A 20,222-nucleotide genomic window follows, 5' to 3' on the forward strand; every position below is an offset into this window, starting at 1 on the left:
ATGACTGGGGCTCCTAGGCACTACTGCAATACAAATAATAAAGGGTAGTGATGCAGCACTCTCATTTTGATCCTCCATTTCAGCTCTCAACAAGCAGCAATGCTATCGAGAGTATTCAATGCTTGATTCAAGGGGTTAGTTATTTGGGTGAGAATGCTGTATGGAAACTTCAGTTATAAAAGGGAGAAAATCTAACAGAGGATTCTGGGGTCAATGGGACATATTTTGCCTGCCGAGTTATGCACCCAATACAGTATGATCTTTAGTAGGGTGGCCCTGGAAACAGCAGTGTTCCTATTTTCAGGCCTGCCCCAGGGACCCTGCCAGCTTTACAGGAAACAGTTGCTTTAGCCCAGTTTTTGTAAATAGCCTGAGCAGACTCTGCACTTAAAGGATATGTCTACACTGCAATTAAAAACCAGGGTTGGACTAAGGGTCTGTTGAATTGTGCTGTAGATCTTGGGCTGGAGCCCGGGCGATAGCACCCTATGAGGTGGGAGGGTCCCAGAGCTCGGGCTACAGTCCAAGCCTGAACGTCTACCCCGCAATTAAACAGTCCCTTAGCCTGAGCCCGGCAAGCACAGACTAGCTGCAGGTTTTTAATTGTAGTGTAGACACGCTCAGAGAAGCTGCCAGACACCTGAGCTGGTGAATTTGATAACCAGTGAGATGAGTGCTAGTATGTCTAAAAAACCATGTACCACATAAGGTACTCAAATATCAGAGTGGTGAGCATGATAAGGGTATGTCTACACTGCAATTGATGGGGATCGCATTAGGTAGGCATACCTTTGCTAATTGTAATCTAGCTTAATGTGGCTAAAAATATCAGTGAAGATATGGTTTTAAGTAGAAAGTAATAATTACAAAAATGTGTCAATGATGCCTTCAGAGTTTTTTGGCATCTTGGTTATTTTCATTGTATATCAATTTATCTAGCAAATGGCTTGGAATGATTTGCAAAAAGGAATTTAAAACCAAAATTGGGGAGATAGAGACTTAAAAGTCAAATATGGTTTGTTAGTTCAGGAGAAGTTTATATAAAGCTGCTTAGATAAATTTGGAAAAACTCCAAAAGGCCCCTCTAGTAATCTGATTCTTTACAGCTAATGAAAGAGATTAATCCGCAAAACTGGATGCCCGTATTTCCTTGGCTTTAAGCATTACAGAATGAGACCAAGATGACATAGCTCACGGGACAGCAGTGAAGGAAAGATGCTCCATCTCTGTTCAATTATAAATAGATCTTAAATAATTAACGTATTGATCATTTCAGCATTTAAGACCTATACAAATTCTAAATAGTGATTGTCTCCCAATCATAGCTCAGCAAGATGATTACATCTGAGCTGCCCTGTTTTAGGTTAAACCTGGTGAATAAAAATCCTGATCAAAACGCACAAAAGCAAACAAACAAGACTGGGTTTATCAAATATACCTTGGAAATGTTCAAAACACGATTCCTAAATAACACTGGCCTTATTTTCAGAGGCTGCTGAGTACCCGCAATTGCCACTGAAGTCAGTGATAGAGGTGAAAATCATCTCTGAAAATCAGGCCATTCTTTTAGCTACTTAAATATGGATTACGCACCCACCTTTGAAAATATTGGCCAGGGTAGACATCATACATGGGAAGAGACTAAATACCCCAAACGGGAAACCCCAAATACAATTTCGGTGACTAGCAAAAATAAAATAGACTTTATTGCTTGAAGAACAGGAGTACTTGTGGCACCTTAGAGACTAACAAATTTATTTGAGTATAAGCTTTCGTGGGCTACAATATGCTCAAATAAATTTGTCAGTCTCTAAGGTGCCACAAGTACTCCTGTTCTTTTTGCGGATACAGACTAACACGGCTGCTACTCTTGAACCTGTCTTTATTGCTTGAAATTGACATTTAGTATTGATGAGAAATAAGCTTTCTCTGAACTGAAAATCAGAGCTTTTGAGCAAATAGTATTCTGAGTGTTATACACTTTGAAAGGGGACAGTTCACTGAAAACTAAAATATGGCTGATTCAGGCCCCTCATTCTGCCACCTGACATACCTTGGTTCACTTTTATGCCTAGTCTCTGCCCCTCAGCTGACAAAGGCTGAGGGTACTGGAGAGGAAACCTGCTTAATCCCTGGAGGAAGGAAGTGTTTACTTCACCACTACGAATAGCTGTACTAACAGTTCCAAGCCCACTATAGACAAGGATGTTAGCTTTAAGGGATGAATTAGCAAAGCTCTGTGAAGACCAGAGAGGAGAATATCCTTATCCTGCAAACACTTCCATTCATGCTTGACTCTACTCACATGCGTAGTCCCATTGGCTTCAGTGGAAATACTTACAGGTGCTTAACTTTACATATGTAAGTGCTAGCAGGGTTGTGGCCCTATGATCCATATATTGGTCATCACAATATTTTGCTGATGAGGCTATGCTGAAGACGCAAAGGATTTTGATGTTTTAATTGAAGAGAGTGGGATTTATTTTTATTCAGGTGTTGCAATACCTGGCACGTTTTGAGGAAGATTATTAATATCCTCAACCAGTCTCTGCAATGTTTCAAATTTCTTGACTAAGCATGTCTTCATATATCATTGTACTTCACCAACTCTTGGAAAGAAGAGAGTGTTTTACTTGTCAGAACTTGATTGCTTCAACTATGTTTTCAGTAAAATCAGTCAGCACCATGTTGCCTGAAAGTCTGAATCTGAAAAAATCTAGTTCCAAATGGACTGCTGTTGTGAAGTCACTCAAGATGAGAACTGTTGTAGACTCACTGCTTTTGAATCACGGTCATAAATGCATTTTAATAACATTCAATAAGGATATTGATTTGCATAACCTTAGAGAATTGTCTCATGCTCCATAATTCAATTCCTTCAGCAATAAAATGGGCCTGTTTTTCAAGATTTGTAACTCATTTTAAAATGTTACATTGGAAATGCTGTACAAAGGGTGCAGGGGGAAGAAATAATACAAATAGTTTTTATTTTTCTAAAGGAGTAAACAAGGTGGGAGTTCAATACCAAGTACATGGTGAGCCAGCATTTACACAGTGAAAAAAAGCTCCATTTACACAGCTGAATTTAAAGCTGTGAATCTATTTGTTTGAAGTGCAGATGGATATGAAAGTTAAGATAGAGATGGTTGTATTGTGTTATTTCAGTCCTCCGCTTCCAACTCCATTTCTAGCCTTTCTGGGTTTTCATATGTCCTTAGAGGACTCAACACAGAAGAGTTATAATAAAAGGCTAACTGTGGATTTATTTTTCTGTCATTTAAAACAAATGCTTCTTTCCTAGGGAGTTGACCGCATTAACCTTCCAGGCCTCAAAAGTTTGAGAACTGCCCGCGTTCTTAAGGAAGGCATGGTGCTGACCGTGGAACCAGGCATTTACTTTATTGACCGCCTGTTGGACCAAGCACTCAATGATCCTTCACAGTCTTGTTTCATCAATAATGAAGTCCTGCAGCGTTTTCGAAGATTTGGTGGGGTGAGTAACTTCACTGGGTTAGATAATGGTTCTGGCAGATTTTCTGCTTTGTCTTTTCATGCATGTGCAGGAAGAAATTTGTTCTAGAAAATGTAATACATTATGAAGGAAACTACTTCTGTAGAGGGCACTTTGTCAGTTGAGTCCCTAAGCCCAACTGCGTGCTTTCTAAATTCGTACTTTAACTCATTCACCTCAGATTAACTGGAGGTCCATTTTCTTCACTGATAGAAGTACTCTCCTCCATCACTAACAGGCTGCATGTTAAATAAATGGCATGTCTACAGGGCGAGACAAAGAAACTTGTATATTATGAAACAAGATACCAAGGTTCATACTGCTGACTTAGTTTCTCTTCAAACCTGCAACACAACGAGAAGTGTTCACTTCTCCTACTGTGGAAGGAAAGCCTTGTGTTCCTTAATCCAGCATGGCGTTAGTAGAGAACTGAAAAAACCCTTTGAGCAGGATTATAGTTGTCATGAAACCTGTGCACCAAGAATGGTGAGGTTCTATATAGGGAAGTTCAGAGTTCATGAGCGTGTAAGTTTGACCTTGGCTGCTCAGGCTCCATATTGCAAGGCCTACCTGGCAGATTGTGCATGGAGGAGGATGGCTGTCTCAGAAAAGAGGGTATGGAGTATGAGTTTTGCACCACTAATGACCCCAAATTATCATTTACATCCTAGTGGCTGGTGTGTATGTGAATAAGCAGAGGGACTCATTCCCATCATGCTGTCTGTGACACTTCTCACGTCACTAAATTCACTCTAGAACGTTTAACCGGTTAGATGCCTTCAGATACGTTTCTCATTAGCAAAATTAGCATTTTTGAAAGGTGTCAGATTGACACTCTGAAGACTGTAAGTCCTATGTTCTTCCACAGTCAAGAAACGACACAGACAGTAGGATTTGAAGCTTTCCCTTGTCAGTATATCCCTTAATTGTTGGAGAGGCTTTTAGTTCAGCCGGCACTCCTTGGCTTGTCTGCTGAGACTCTCAGCAAGGATAACACTTAGTGGCAATTGTGGTAGTGATTTAGGAATTGTCTGTATTGCTATCACCAACTAATTTATCATAATCCACCAAACAATCATCTGCTAGTAACAGCTTCACCACTGTTGATCTAAGCTAGCTTTGAACCGCCAACCTAGAAACAAAAGGTTCCATATTCCATTACCAATCCTCTGAGTCATCCAATCTACTATACAACTGGCTTTAAAAGTACTATATCCAAAGTATATAATCTTATCACACGATGTGGGACTTTACCCTCTGGTGTGTAATTTGGGATGTTATCTTACCTTGTTATTTCTTTTGTCAGTACTTGCCAGCCAGTCATGATCCTGATGAATGAAAGGAGTGCGTCATGTTTAACTCTGCATTTTCTAACTTTGAGCGTGTCATACTGTATTTGACCCTTAAACCTGTTTTAAAGGGACACCGTAGACGCCCTTTCCCAGTTAAACACCACCATAAAAGTAGGCTGGGTTTTTGTTACTTATCCCAAGAACAGACTTTGGGAACCATTTAGTAATTGGATTGAATCCTGGCTCTCTTATCTTGGAAATATTCAACCAAAACCCCCATTATTCACTGTATTGGTGCAAACACCCCAAAGGAGGAATACATGTTTGTGTTTTAACTCTACAGGACAGAGCAGGTGGGGGGATACATGGACTCCCATTGTGTGTGTTTGGAGTAAAACAGTCCATTTTTTGCTTGTATCCATGAGCCCAGCATTTCTAAGTTGTTGTCCAACTAACTTACTCTTCATGTGTTGAACTGTAAATGTTTCCCTCCAGGGGGTTCCATGAGCCCCCAAGATCCAATCCCTTCCCTAATTTTTGCTTTATCTCCCTTAATGAGGACTGCTGTTTCCATCTAAGAAGATCTGGATTGGGCCTCTGAATTTGCCAAGAGGATTGGTGCACAGGAAAGGATTGAGCACCCGCCTCAGTTTCCAATCGTCACTTATTCTTTAAAATAACAAAACAAACACAGGTAGCTTAATTCTGTCCAGGAAAAAAAATTGAAATAAGTTCTAAAACTGAAATACATTTAAATTTTACAGCAAAGTTTAAAAGTAATACAATAAAAATACCTTGACAATCCTTCTAATTCTAACTCTTAACGTGATTCCTGGGAGATGAAAGATACTCCCCAATGAATGTTACTTAGTTCTTAGTAATTGCATTCTAGTTTATTTCCATTTATACAGGCTGAGTTAATACCTCTTCCAAACACATTTGAGGAGAATTATCCTCTACAAACTAAAAAGATCTCAGAAAGTTGTCTGCAGTACTAATAATTTATGATAATGTATGAGGCTCATCAATATAGTGTCTGGCTTTACTTTACAAGACTTAAATTGAATAGCAAAAAACCTATCCCAAAAAAGGAATCAAATTCCCTAATTTAATACTGCAAAGCGTAACTTAGCCAGTAAGAGACAGGAGGAGATTCCAGAACCTGCAGTGAGCACGTAAATAAGTGGCCAGACTTTAAAAACTGTTCAGCACCCAGCACTGTTTTCTGTGGGAGATTTTAGGTAGTGAAACTGTTGAACAGCTCTCAGGCATGCTTCATCACATTCTAAATGTGGTCAATTGAAGGCTCAGACATATTTCTGGCAAGAGCAATTTCCATAGGAGAGGACCTACCACTGGGAATTCTTGTCTCCCAGGCAGGAACAACCTCTCTCTCATCCCTGCCCATCCCAATCAGTAGAGAAACTGAGCCTTCGTTAGTCTTTTCTTCACTAATGCTTAGAACTGGCCAAAGAGAGGAAGCAGAATACAAGTAAAGCTCCAGGAGAAAGTAAGAAGAGACAACACAGAGCTCCAACGTGGGTGCCCAGTGCTGGGTTTACAGTGGCTCCATGGAGCTGGGACCATGCTCAGAAGGGGCCCTGGCCTGCTCTGCTTGCACTGTGCCCTGAGACACCGCTGGCTCCCCCCGCCCACCACTTGCTCCTCTCAGCCTGCCCACCAGCTGGCTGAGGGCTCCTCTCCACTGCCTGGCCACACCCCCTGCTCCTCTCAGCCCCCTGGCCAGACCCCAGTGCACCTCTAGCTCTGGGCAGTCTCTGCTTTCCACCACCTGTGGGGCCCCAGGTGTGTGGGGGTGGGGGGGAACAGTGTGGAGGGCTTTGCTGGGCCCCTCCAGGCAAGTGTGTCTTGAGGGACCCCGGCCGGGGCAGGTCCTGGCCTGGCTGATCACATCACTCCCGAGGGGCAAGAGCGATTTCCGGCCGTGGGACAAGCCCTGGCTGCGCTGATGGCTCAGCCCTGCAGACAGTCACCTCCCAGCAAGGCTGGTGAATGCGGCCAGGAGGCAGGGCGTCGGGGAGTGGGTCTGGGGAGGCGCTGGGCTGTGAAGGGGCAGGGAAAATCTGTGTGTGTTGGGGCACTAGGGAGTGGGGGTTCTGTGGAGGGTGGTGTTGTGTAGGGCACTGTGCATTTGTAGGTGGGTCTGGGGGGGCGCTGGGAATAGTGGGTCCAGGGAGCCTCTGGCCATTGGGAGTCAGGGGGTGTTGGGGGGGGGGGGGGCTGTGTGATATGGCAAGGGCCTGCCCCCGAGGGGAAGGGGCACGCTGGCAGCACAGGGCCGGGTGGGCCACTGTGCATCTGGCAACTGCCGGTTTGTAAATAGTGCCCTCGTGCTGGGCGGGGCCGCCCCTGCCATGCCATGCCCCATTGCCTCTGGCTGGCCCCTTGTTCCGGGGACTGACCTCCCCACGCCATGCTCCATTGCCTCTATGGGGGGCCCACAGATATGTTTGGCGCCGGGCCCACAAAAGGTTAATCCAGTTCTAGCTGCCTAAACTGCACCTGCAAAACTTGTGCATATATGCAAGTCCTATACATAGGTGTCCAAATGACCCGTGTGTGTGACAAGTTCGTGCACACTTTATGGGTGCAACTAATGTGCTCAGACTTAACAATTTGATTTGGGGTCAAAAATGGATTTATTTGCTTCACTGTTTTCCTGGAGGTAGTCAAGAAGTTAAAGTCTATATTATTAATTGTGCCAGTTTGAAGAGTAAGGATGGTCTTGAGTGTAAAATACTAGACTGGGACTCGGCAAACCTGGGTTCGATTCCTTGTTCTGCCACAGACTTCCAGTGTGATCTTAGGCAAGTCACTTTATCTCTTTGTTCCTTAGTTTCCCACCTGTAAAATTAAGCTGATTTTTCTTTCTCATGTCCTTTGTCCTGTCTATTTAGATTGTAAGCTATGTGGGGCAAGGACTGTGTCTTATATATTTGTACAGTGTATAATACAACATGGCACCAGTCTCATCTGGGTCCTCTAGATACTTCCATAATACAAATGATTGTCCAATTTAGAAAGTCCCTTGTAGTTTTATTTATCGTGCTGGAGAAGTGGCTGGTTTCCCCAAGGGAAAGTGAAAGGCTGATTACCTTAGCTCTAAACAGTACCCTCTGAGCTTATCTTTCACATGTATTGGGGTTTGAGATTTCCATTTCTCATAAGCTGATTACTGATCTAGGCTGTTGATGTGATGTTTTCTCTAAAATCCAGCAAAACCAGCCAATCTGATTTTGACCTTCTATGCTCAGTCTCTGCTCAGGCTTCATATTGCCCCATAGCATTACTTGTTCATTGAGGTAGCAACCAAATTAACATGTGTATCTCTGTGTGTCTGTCTGTAAACACACTGAATCACAACGGAATTTTAAATGGATTTTTAAATTTATTTCCTGCTTAGATTTGCAAATTGTTCTCATTTAAAAGTAAATGGCTTTACATATTCCATGACCTTGAAAACATGCTAATGTTATGGTATTATTTTTCAAAATGTCAGTGTTTGTTTAATTCAGAATAAACATTAAGCGCAATTAAAAGGCAGAAACATTTCCTTTTTACACCTATATAGGGGCATTGAATTGCTTTTTTATTTGATTCACAGAGCAATGTAGTCGTAGTTATACTTACTTTTAATTTACCTAAGGCTGAGCTCACTTTCTGTATTTGTGGTAAATGGATGTTACAGAATGAAACCGATTCCTAGTAATGATTGAAAAGTGATTCATAATCACAAACATGCTTGTCTGCTTCTTAATATTTCACATCAGGCAAGTTTAATAGTGTCCAAAAAACATGTTTATAAAGATTTTGCATAGAAAAGTTGTTAGCTATGATGAAATGTACAGTTTTCTCTAAAACCATTCTAAGCAACCAATTTATGTGATGGACTCTAATAATTGACTAACCCTTTATTCAAATAGCTACTAATTTATTAACTGTCTATAAACTATGAATGGACCATTGATAGAAAGTGTGGCTGAAATGAGAACATGCTGTGTGCAGGAACGGGGAGACTGGTAAGGTTGAGATAATGAGGAAGTGTCACGCTGTAGTAACGCTGGAATGTAGTAATGTGGCAGTTTTAATCTGGATTTTCAGCAGGTAGGATTTTATACTAGACTGTACTGTCTATAAGAAATAAATAACTACTGCAGACTACTCAGTGCTCTGTTGCCATTTGGTGTAAACATACACATTTCTTGTGTGATAAACTTGTAACCTTAAAAATAACAAATATGCTGGTGTGTGTCAGTGGAAGGCATCAGAATCCCTCCCCTTACCTCTGTCCATCTCCTTCTCAGACTTCTCCAGGCAGACACCCAGTTCCTTTAATCTGACTGCAGTGTTTATGCTAATTTAATTTGCATAGTAGCTTCTATGGGCCATATTTTTCCATCATTTCACAGGTGGGACTCCCAGCAGCTGTGTATCCCATGTGACTTTTCTAACCATGTCTGGGGTCTGACATAATGTTAGCCTGTACTGTTTGTTTAACTGTATATGTGAATCAGAACTGTGTTGTTAGATCCTCAAAAGCTTTAACATATCATAGCCAAAAGAACTAGATGTGTGCAACAGCACCCTTCACTTGGCAGACAACACAGGACATCCAGCCCAGAGCACCTCACTATATTAGTGAGTCTGGAAAACAGTGTATTAGGCTGATGAAAACTATTTAACCCACATCGTGTCCTTGGCCATATTTAGCTGATGAAAACTATTTAACCCACATCGTGTCCTTGGCTTTACCCATGAGACTGCTGCTGCGGGCAGGATTTGGTCCATTGAGTCAACTATGTGAAGGTCTGCTGCTGGAGTTACACAATTGTGCAATCTTATCTATCTAAATAGGTCGTGCCACCACACTTGATAGGAGAGTGGTGTTTGAAGGACAATGCCTACATTACTGGTCTCCAGAAATATTTCTGAAACAAGTCATTTTGTGTATAAAAACCCAAAGATGCCTAGAGGATATGTTGTACAATGTATCCAAAAGCTAGACTTGTAGCTAAAAGCCAGTCACCTGCAATTTACTGTACATGTGACAAGGAAGCTGAATTAACGTTGCACAAGCAACTAATTTTTGAGTGTTTGATTTTGCAATCTTAATGTCCTCAACAAAGTGTGTGTGTATGTGTATAATTTCCTAGGTTTTTAAAAAAGAAAACTAAAAAACCAAATTCCATCCTGTGGCAGCATATTGAAACCCACATGGGTCATCAGTAGCATTGCAACCTTTAGATCCACCACTCGACTTCTGCCACATGAGCCAATAAAGTAACTGATTGTAGTAGTAGGTTGTCTTCCTCTGTGTGGACCATGAAGTGGGATGAAACACACACTTTGCCAGTAGATTTCACTGATATTTGCGGACAGCAGAGGAATTGTAAGACTCAGGAATCTCAGGTTCTATTTCAGGTTCTGTAGGGGAGTGTTCTCTAGTACATATAAGCTCTTCTGCCGGTTTTCTCTCCCTCCCCCCTCCAAAAAAAAAGGGGGGGGGCCAAACTTGACCTGTTTTGCCCTGTCCCCTCAAACCTGCCCTTGTGGTCCCAGTCCTGGTTCCTTGTCCTTCTCTCATTCTCCTTGTCTACCCAGTCCCAGTCTCCACTCCTCAGGCTTCTTGTCCCAATCTTCTTGCCCAGCCAGTCTTCCCCTCCTGGCTCCTCATCCAATCTCTCTCTCCCCATCCCTTTTTTCTTCCCCTCTCCCACTACGGGCTCCCAGACCTAGTCTTCCTCCCTGGCACCTCATCCTAGCTCAGTCTCTCCTCCCCCCACCCTGATTCTTTGTCCAAGTCTCTGTGTTCAGTCAGTCCCAGTTCTACCCTCTTCACCCCAGCAACTGGCTCCAAGTCCCCCTTCCATTTCCTTCACTAGTTCCCAGTCTTCCATCACCCAATCCTAGTCTCCTTGACCAGACAGCTTCTTCAAAGATGACATGGCAAAGTTTAGGATTCTTTTGCTTGCATTTTATTCTTCTGATCCACTGGGGAGTTCAAGAAGAATAAAAATCTCTCTCAGATGCATGCACTTGCTCATGCCATGTCATCTACTTCCCTTCTGCAGTTCCAAATGCGTGCTTTTCAGAAAACACAGAGAAAAGAGAGGAGATTCGCAGCCTTTCATTTTACAGCTGTGTGAACTCAACAGTTTATTTAATTCTGCTTTATAATACATTTTACTTGATACCAGGTAAAAGAAATAATCTGGCAAAGAATCATTAAACGGTTTAATACGTCTAGATGACTCACTTTGTTTGAACAAATGGATTATTTTGCAAGCAGTACAAATGTTAACCAGCTTTATTTTTAGTTTAAAATGTCAAGAGGTCAGAAACCATTAAAGCCACTGTAAGGTGGGAGTCACCATGGTTTGTGTTCTCTTGGATTGACACCTTACTAAAATTGCTTTTATTGCAGCTTAGTGACTTACTAGCATTTTTCTGATAAGATAACAGGAATGACTGGGTAGGCATATTTCCTGGTAAAAAGAGAGATGGGAAATTAAAGCTCCATAGAAAATGGTACAAGCTTTTCATTTTAGCAGAACAAGAGCTGGAAATGCTAAGAAAAAAAACCCTGCTACTTTCTTACCCAACGTAACGTGTAAATGATCATCTTTTGAAAAGTAATGTTGGAGTAAAAGCCGCTGTAAGACTTTGTCAGGTCAAAGTTCAGTGGTTAGGTGGTTTGGGAGTAACAGCATCAGGTACGTATCATTTAGTGTGGAGCTAATTATACTTTTAAAAAAAAGACAACGTGATGTAAAATGAAAAAGACAACTAGATCCAGCACAGCAACATGGCTGCTCTGGATACAAATGGGTCAGCATTTGAATGGCACCATACTCAGGGGCAAATCTGTCCCCAGCATAGTTAGAGGAAATGGGTTGTGTGCTGGAGAAGTGCCAGAGGAACCGGGGAAAGGGTTGCCTGGTTCCCTTGCTGCCCCCTGTGCCTGAGGGTTTGGGTTTCTTGGATAGCTATAAGGCCTCTTCCTCGTCCCTCCCACAGTCCACCCTAGCTGGCACCTGGCACACCAAGTGCAGATACTCCCTCCCTTTGCCTGCTGGCTTTAAGTGGAGTTTAAGTGAACCTGAGAGACTAGCCTGGGCACCTGCAAAGGGGCAATTTCCACCCTAATGGACTTCTGTGCCTCTCTCCTAGCAGTGGGAAGTTCTGGTGCTCACAAAGCCTTGTTCATCTAAACCAAGCTGGGTTGAACGTGCACTTTACACTCCGATTGCCATTGCTTTCTAGTGTGCCTCTCGCAACACACTAGAATATACTGGTAACTCTGTGTTCTCTGTAACAGGTCCGAATTGAGGATGACATTGCAGTGGCAGCCAATGGAATGGAGCTACTAACATGTGTCCCACGTACTGTGGAAGAAATAGAGGCTTTCATGGCAGAAGCCCAAGGCAGCACCAAGTCATTTGACTCCTTGGCCAGCCAAAAGTAGTAAACTCCCCAGTGGTTGCTGCCTTCTGCTAACCAGCCATCATTCTGATTTTACACTACTGCTTATGAAATAAAATGCATCAGTTCTGCACAGCAAATGGAATTGGGCAAGTCATTAGCTGGAATGATTACTTTATTAGAAGTGAAGTTAGAAGGATTCAGCACTATACATGCAGGTAGCTCTAAGTCTTTATGCTTGCAATCAATAATTTATATTACTAAGTGCCAACTGACAAATTAATTACAGTATGAACAGCTGAAATTATAAAGCTTTAAAATCTTTGCTCATCTGTATCTTTCCAATCAGATCTGCATTTTGATAGCAGTGATTTTTTTAAAATAACAGCTCTATTATCTCAATGTTGCCTGTAATCATAAGAAAATTCTTAGAAATCCTATTTTGGAAACTTCTATCACAATTACTACAAAGTCTTTTTGTTAATTGGGAGTGGCTGAAAAAGTGCCACACGTACATTTTTCTTGATATTGATGGAATGCACAGAATTAAATGTCTAATAAAAATCCTCCCTGAAAGTTGTTCATAACTTTGTGTAGGTCACTTTTTCCGTCTCCCATTATGTCCGTCTCCCATGACTGTATCTTTATCGGAGCTTTCTACCCATTGTGTGCACTGGAAATTCAGGCACTTCATTAACTAGGTTTTATCCCCCACAGACTGAGGGCACTGAACTTCCATACACAGGCCACATCCCCTTCGCTCAGAGAAGCAGGGAGAGATGTCGGTTTCTGTCTCTGTCCTTTAAAATGTAGGGTACCACGGTTTACAAATCTGGGTCTTAAAAATTCCACCTGAACAGCATAAAGAGAGTGTCTTATGATACAGGAATTCAGTGTTATGCAATGGATTACACCCTATGGAACAGGAGGGATTTTCAAAACTATCTGATAATAGTAAAGGATCCATTTAAAATTTGCTTTGATGCTCTGTAAATGTGTAATAATGATGATTTATAAACTGAGTTTCCCTGCATGCAAGATATGCATTTTCTAGAGGAACATTTCCTTACCATACAGTACATGAATATTTATGAGATTGCCTGCAAGGAATAAGTACATTTCTTGCAATGACAGAATGGCATTACTAACAAATAAATCCAGATCATGTTTCCTTGTTTTATGAATACACTAAAACACAGTTTAGACTGTCTGCTCATCTGGGTAGTGACCTTACATGTAGTCTGACTACAAAGCATCACCAAAACAATTCTTCTGTTGTATAAACAACGCGTTAAATATTTATTTTAGCCCAAAAAGGGGGGTTAGGTCCAAAGTATATTGCAAAGTCTTAAAAACCAAATCATTAATCCCAATAACCTTAATCTGTTCAGAAACTCCATTGTACAGATGTTAGCTCCAGTAATGGTAGCACCTATTGTTGATACTATTCAGAACTTTCCCAGCATCATCATATAACCATCAAGTGCTCAATTTCACTGATACAACTCCCAGACTTCTGGGCCCAGATTATTCCTTGTGTTAGAGCAGGGGTGCGCAAACATTTTGGCCCAAGGGCCACATCTGGGTGTGGAAATTACATGCAGGGCCATGAGTGTGGGGGGGAAGGGGGGAGGGGTGTGGAGTGTGACAGGGGCTCAGGATGGGGTTGGGTTGCAGGAGGGGTGTGGGGTGCAGCAGGGGGCTCAGGACAGTGGCTTGGGGTGAGGGGGCAGGAGGAGTTCGCGGTGTGGGCTCTGGCCTGGCACCACTTACCTGGAGCAGCTCCAGGGTGGCAGCGGCGTACAGCGGGGCTGAGGCAGGCTCCCTGCCTGCCCTGGCTCTGCGCCGCTCCCAGAAGCGGCTGGCACCATGTCCCTGCAGCCCTGGGGGAAGGGGGGGCAGAGGGCTCTGCATGCTGCCCTCGCCTTCGGGTACCTCCCCGAAGCTCCCATTGGCTGCGGTTCCCTGTTCCCGGCCAATAGAAGCTGCGGGGGGGGCCTGCAAGCAAGGGCAGCGCTTGGAGCCCTCTGCCCCCTCCCGCCCCAGGGGCCACAGGGATGTGGTGCCGGCCGCTTCTGGGAGTGGTGCAGAGCCAGGGCAGGCAGGGAGCCTGCCTTAGCCCCACTGCGCCATGGGGCTGGCAATCCCACAGGCCGGATCCGCAGACCGTAGTTTGCACACCCCTGTGTTAGAGCCACCATACACTAGACCATTGCCACAAGAGGATGCTCCCAAAGTGGACGGATCAACAAGTGGCATGGAGCCAGAACGACCGCTCTTGACATCGGTGCCAAACTCCCCGTGACTGGCGTAGGGGCCAGGAAGCCCTTTATGCAGCTCAGCAATCTGCAGCGTCTGTAACAAGACCGTAACTTGTATCAGGGCTCTAGCCCAGCACAGTGCAGCCTAGGATCACAGAATACAACTTCAAACTACTTTTGGTCCCCTGCCTCCTGCACTGCATTTTGCTCCCCATGGAACTGGGTCTTGGTCTGGAATAATTTCTTCTGAAAATGTTAATTGGGTTCATTGTGGTTAGTCAGTGGGTGACCCATTGACAAATACAAAATTGTGCTAAAGTGATTAACCAAACTCACACATTTAAATATAGTCTAGAATACTTGGCTCAGTTAGTTTTGACGTAAATTTGTTTTACAAATGCGGGGACTGTTTCATCTTGTAGTGGTAACTCCACTATAATATGGCTTGTAAAAGGTAAGTCTCATGAGCTCTAGAATGAGGTCTCTGCTCTTTTAAATTGTCACTGAGAAGTGGGGTGAGATGATGGGACTTCTTGTGACAATTGACAGGCTTGTCTGTAACTGCATTAATTCTTCCCCTACTTTTTGTGCCTCCTAAAAAGCTTCTAGCTATTGAAACATACTAATGAAAAGGACTCCAGTTTTTACTGCAATAACGTTGCAGCCAGAAGAACAGATACAGAGAGAGTCTAAGAACATTCTAGACTCTCCTCTCCAAAAACCCCTGACCAGTTTACCCAGTGCAAGACTGTGCCTGTGTCACCACTTCCTGGACTCGGTCAGGATCTATGTTCCTGAATAAGTCAAAGTACATTTCTGTAATCCTACTCTGAACACACCCATTAGCTCACTCCTCTGCTGCTCTGGGCACTTTGAAACCTTCATTTGCTTTGGTTGGATAGCTTTGATTAATTGAAAGTAACTTTTTACAGTTTTTAGAAAATACAGTTTTGGATTTGTTTCAACTAGAATATAACCTATGTCTAGTTAATAGGCTTCCCCCTTCCTCCGTGATTAGTCTTGGCAGCCATTGTTCCCCGTTGCTGTAGAACAGGTTGAGCAAATAATACTGTAGAAGGCAGAGCTGGTTGTGCTTCAACATGTACCAAAGAACAAATGTTCTAAAAGGAGAAAGAACAAAATAAATGTCACACAACTGACATATTTATACCTCTTTCATTAAACGTGTCCCAGAGGTTTCTCTAAATCTAGTTTTGTTTTCTCAAATTTTTCTTTGTAGTCAGGGCCCCATTAATTTTGTCACCATAAAATCTACCTTTTTCTGCAGAACTCTGCTCTAGAATCTCAGCTTTTGTTTATAAAAAAACTAAGTACGGTATCTACCCCTTGTGACTGGGGGGGAAAAACCCTTCCAAGGATGAGTCGATATAACCCATACAAAGATGTCTGCTCGAGACCTGGTCTACACACACGGTACTGATTTAACAAAGGGCGGCTATACACTCAAACTGCCACCAAAAGATCTCACTGCTGCACTAACTCACGGTGCTAGTGAGTGTGTGGACACTCTTCTGTTGGAGTAAGTTTCCTATTTTGATTTAGCCTAAAGTAATTTTTTTCCAACTTAAAAACTAAGGAAATAGGGCTCTTTTGTTTCTAAAAAGTCTTCACACTAGGGGTATGAAAGGTTTGTTTGGTTTGTTAGATGTGAGAGTGAATTAATTAGTTACTTTGATGCAAGTTTGTGTAGCTAAGGCCTGAACTGATTTAGTTAAATTGGTGCAATGCACTTGTGTGGACATTAGATCTTATCTAAACATACAGATTGTACCACGCTAGCTTTCCTGGGATAGTTAAAGTGATACAAGCCCCTCTAATGTGCATATTTATACCAGTATAGCTATTCCCATGCAGGAAGGGGAATAAGATACATTAGTGTAAGGCATCTTTATCCTGGTGTAACTGCATCCACACTAGGGGTTGCCAGTATAACTATTATGGTAAAAGATCTCACCTCTAACCTGACATAGTTATACTGCTACAAAAGCTGTGTGCAGATCAGACCTTACATTAGCAGGTGTTAATAACTTGGTAACAAACCTGAGTCTGCAACCAGCCTGAAAAAAGCACCTAAAGGGAGGAGTGCATTGCCCCAACCGTATCAGTGGGGCATAAATGTTGAAATCTGTTCTACTGCAGTATTACCTAAACGCCCTTCTAACCTTATTACAAACAGAGGAATGCAGAGGATTTTTCCACTAAATTTACGTCAAGCTTGCCTCAGAGTACGTGGAACCTTGCTTACAGGTCTCTATATATGTATATGGGATATGCTTGTCCTGTATAATCAGCATGAATAACTAATGCATAAAATCCAAAATGAACTTGAAAAACTCCACTGAAATAGGTACACGCTGAAATCTCCAGTTTAAAAGAGTATTTATTCCACCAATTACTGAGGAAGAAGAGAAAATAAGTACCAGTATGTGTCTTGAGTTGTACAGTTAACAATAGAAGTAATACACTGTGCCCTTTTATTACCCCACGGGACTACATGTTTCCAAGGAAGAGAAGTAAGATTGATGTATTATGTTAAATAGACAGTGTGTGCTGTAACAGCTGGGAGCAAGGTAAGTAAACCCTTGTCTGACTAGCCTTTGGTGGATTTAAGGTCGATGCTACTATGCCTTTGACAATAGTTGTGTATTATTTAACTAACAATAGATTCAGCACAATCTCTCTTGAAACTGATCCTCCAATTACATGTAATTTAAAATAATGAGCCTTTATAATCTCTTGCTTCAATGGGTTTGGGTATTTAAAGGGACACACTGCAGTCTGGGCACTTCTCTCGTCAAGTAACGCAAGCGCACAGACTGCTGTTAGAAAACAAATCACTCTTCAACCGTTTCGTAGTGGTTTTAATTATTTTAAACTAGAAGAAATTGGAGTCCACATTGCTAGCGCACAGAGTGCACATCTCATATTGTCTTGCCTGAGTTTGGAGTGTGTGGTTGGGGTTTTTTTAAGTCTGAAATACTAACTTTTTGTTGCACTATAATTTAAATAGCTAGATGAGTGGCCAGCTCAGTAACCTCGAAGTGCTGTGTCCTAGAGGCAGAATCTTCAGCTGCCAGGAAAGAGGGTGCGTATCTCCAAGTACCAATGCCTGTGATGAACACCACACTGAATTAATGAAACTCTGTCCAGCCTTATTTCCTGGAGGAGAGTTGGCAGGCAATGCACAGGTAAGAGACCACTCAGATGCTTAGGCTCCAGTTTTTGTGATACAGAGAACAATGGCAGATGGTAGAAAAGGACAAAAATAAATATTTTTGGGCGTGGGGAGTAATTATAGCTAGACTGCCAGGTCTTGTGCTTAATTCCTTTCTGAGTCACATGTTAGATCATCAGCTTGGATGGGAAAAGGCATGATATGATATGAGAACCTCAGGCAAAAAGAATGGAGTATGCCTTTGTCTATGTATATAACACATAGAGACAGCTCTTTTCAGTAGTGATGGGAATCACCGAACAAGGATTCTACATAGATTAAATACGTGATCATTCCTGGTGCATGACTGGAACGCCTAAGTGCTTCTGCAATACAAATAATATCGTAATAGAGGTTTTTAAATGACAAGGTGGGAAGTGGGAAGAGGAGGGAACTTTGCCTTGCAATTGTCTTCAGAATTAAAGTAATGAGTTTCATAGTGCGTGGCATAACCAATATGACTATAAAGGGCCTATTTCTCATTTTACATCAGTGTAATTCAGTTGACTTCAATAGAGTTAGTACTGATTTACACTGGCTCAGAATCAGAACCAAGGAGTGTAGCTTTAAAAGGAAATTTTTGGAAACAGATTCCATAATTTTCCAGTAAATGCTAAGAGTCTTGAATCTGCACAAATCATGGCATTCTGCAGAGGAAACTGCCCTTCCATGATTTGGCTATAGCTTTACTTGTGATATGGAATGTGTTTCCAAAACGTACTGAGGCCAACTACAAGTATGAAAATGTGGAATGAGGGCTGTAGTATACTTGCCTCAGATACCCGGCTATGTGTCTTACCTGTTTGCTGCAATTATACAGAATACACAGTACAGTGATTATTCTATGCCACCCACATCTTGAGAAGTTATGTCAACATTACTGTAATGAGCATTAATGTTAAAAAAGATGGAAATTTCATCCTCAGTATAAGCTGAGGAAGAGTGGCATCCTTAAGATTGTTTTCTTTTTTAAGAGCTCAGCAATTTTGAAGGCCACACAATAGTCCTCAAAACACATGGACTTTTGAGACCTTTAAAAAAAATTCTGTAGTAAAAAATCAATTCTATGTCAGCTCATTCAACGCAATACAATGGATCTTTGGGTAATTACTGCAAGGTTGCCTTGATTAACAAAGTAAGAGGAAGCACATCTATAGCAACAGAACCAAATTTCATTTTTAAAAGTTTTTGGTGGTTGCTACAATAGTCAACTTAAATATAAGACATTCCACTCCCGAAAAACTTAATGCCCATTGGATTTCTTAATAACTCACAACACTTGCCTTGGCAAAACTCACCTTTTTTTTTAACCTGGTTGTTCCATACTAAAGAAATGGAAAATAAGTTACATATTCACTGAAGTAAAAATAGCAAATATAGCTTTGAAGAATCATACTGTATATCTTTCTTAAACTTAGTGTGCAATTGGATTGAAATCTGGCTTGTCCAGAAGTATTGAATGTTCAGTTCTGAAATAAAAAGCTAGATTTCATTCAGAAGAATACAAGGATTTACATGTTTTTATAGATTATCATTTATAGCAGAGTAGTACTCAAAGGTCCCTGGGGATGCATTTTACAAAGTTAATATACCAGGCTCTTAGGTTTCTTTTCCTTATACTCTAGGGGTTTTGGGCATATCCAAGGGTCTTAAAGTGTAAATGTAATGTAAGCCCACCTTATTACCCCCTTACACTGCCAGAGCAACGTAAAGTGGACTTACTGTAATTGAGAATCAGGCCTCAGGTAGTTAGAAGCTGGCAAGAGAATGCCACCAATTTCCTGTAGGGAAATTAGGGCCAAAACAGAGTCTAAACAGGTCCAATGCTTTGGACCATTGCATTGACGTTTAATGGGATGTTCCACAGGTCAGCCCTATCAATGTGGGGGGGAGGGAGGCTTTGCTGCCTGAACCATTTCTCAGAAAATACAACTAAAGTGAATAACTTCAGCATTTGTGGCTTTTCCATTGCGTAGGCACAAATAACCAGGAAATACTCCCAAGGCACCTTTTCCCACTGATTTGTTTTCATAATAGCATTAATACGCTGGCTCCAGTGCAGTTTCCAGGAATGTGGACGTTGATCTTAAACTCTAGAAGCTTTTCTGAGTGAGACTTCAGACCAAGCTGGTTTTTGGACAATTGTTGGACATGCTGTAACTGACTGAATAAAAGGGGTTTTAATAGAAGATAGATGAGGAATGGGAACAGGCTCCCTATGACTCTTCAGAAAATTACTGCTAATCACCAATGCAGAGCTGATGTTCTAAATATATATCAGAAATAAGTCCAGCCCCCACTACAGCAGAGACCTCCAATGGCCTTCTTGCCAGCAGTTTGAGCTGAACAACCCTATTTTATGTAAATCGCTACCATTCTATTCCTAGTCTGACACTGACTTGCTGCAGGACAACAAGCTAATAATCCTAGCGTTCTCTCCACAAGTACTGAGCATCTGTGGGTCATGTGAAGTACATGTG

General features: G+C 42.0%; 1 protein-coding gene across 1 annotated transcript in view; it reads left to right on the forward strand.

Annotated features, from left to right (window-relative positions):
- PEPD (peptidase D) overlaps positions 1-12,833 on the forward strand; it is a 212,202-nt gene extending 199,369 nt beyond the window's left edge. Inside the window, exons 14-15 of the mRNA XM_054048939.1 lie at positions 3,302-3,493; positions 12,143-12,833. Coding sequence (XP_053904914.1) covers positions 3,302-3,493; positions 12,143-12,289 — 339 coding nt within the window. The 3' untranslated portion in view covers positions 12,290-12,833. The remainder of the gene's footprint in view (positions 1-3,301; positions 3,494-12,142) is intronic.
- The last annotated feature ends 7,389 nt before the right edge of the window (positions 12,834-20,222 follow it).

This window comes from Malaclemys terrapin, chromosome 14 (genome assembly GCF_027887155.1).
Source record: "Malaclemys terrapin pileata isolate rMalTer1 chromosome 14, rMalTer1.hap1, whole genome shotgun sequence".
NCBI classification, from domain to species: Eukaryota; Metazoa; Chordata; order Testudines; family Emydidae; genus Malaclemys; species Malaclemys terrapin.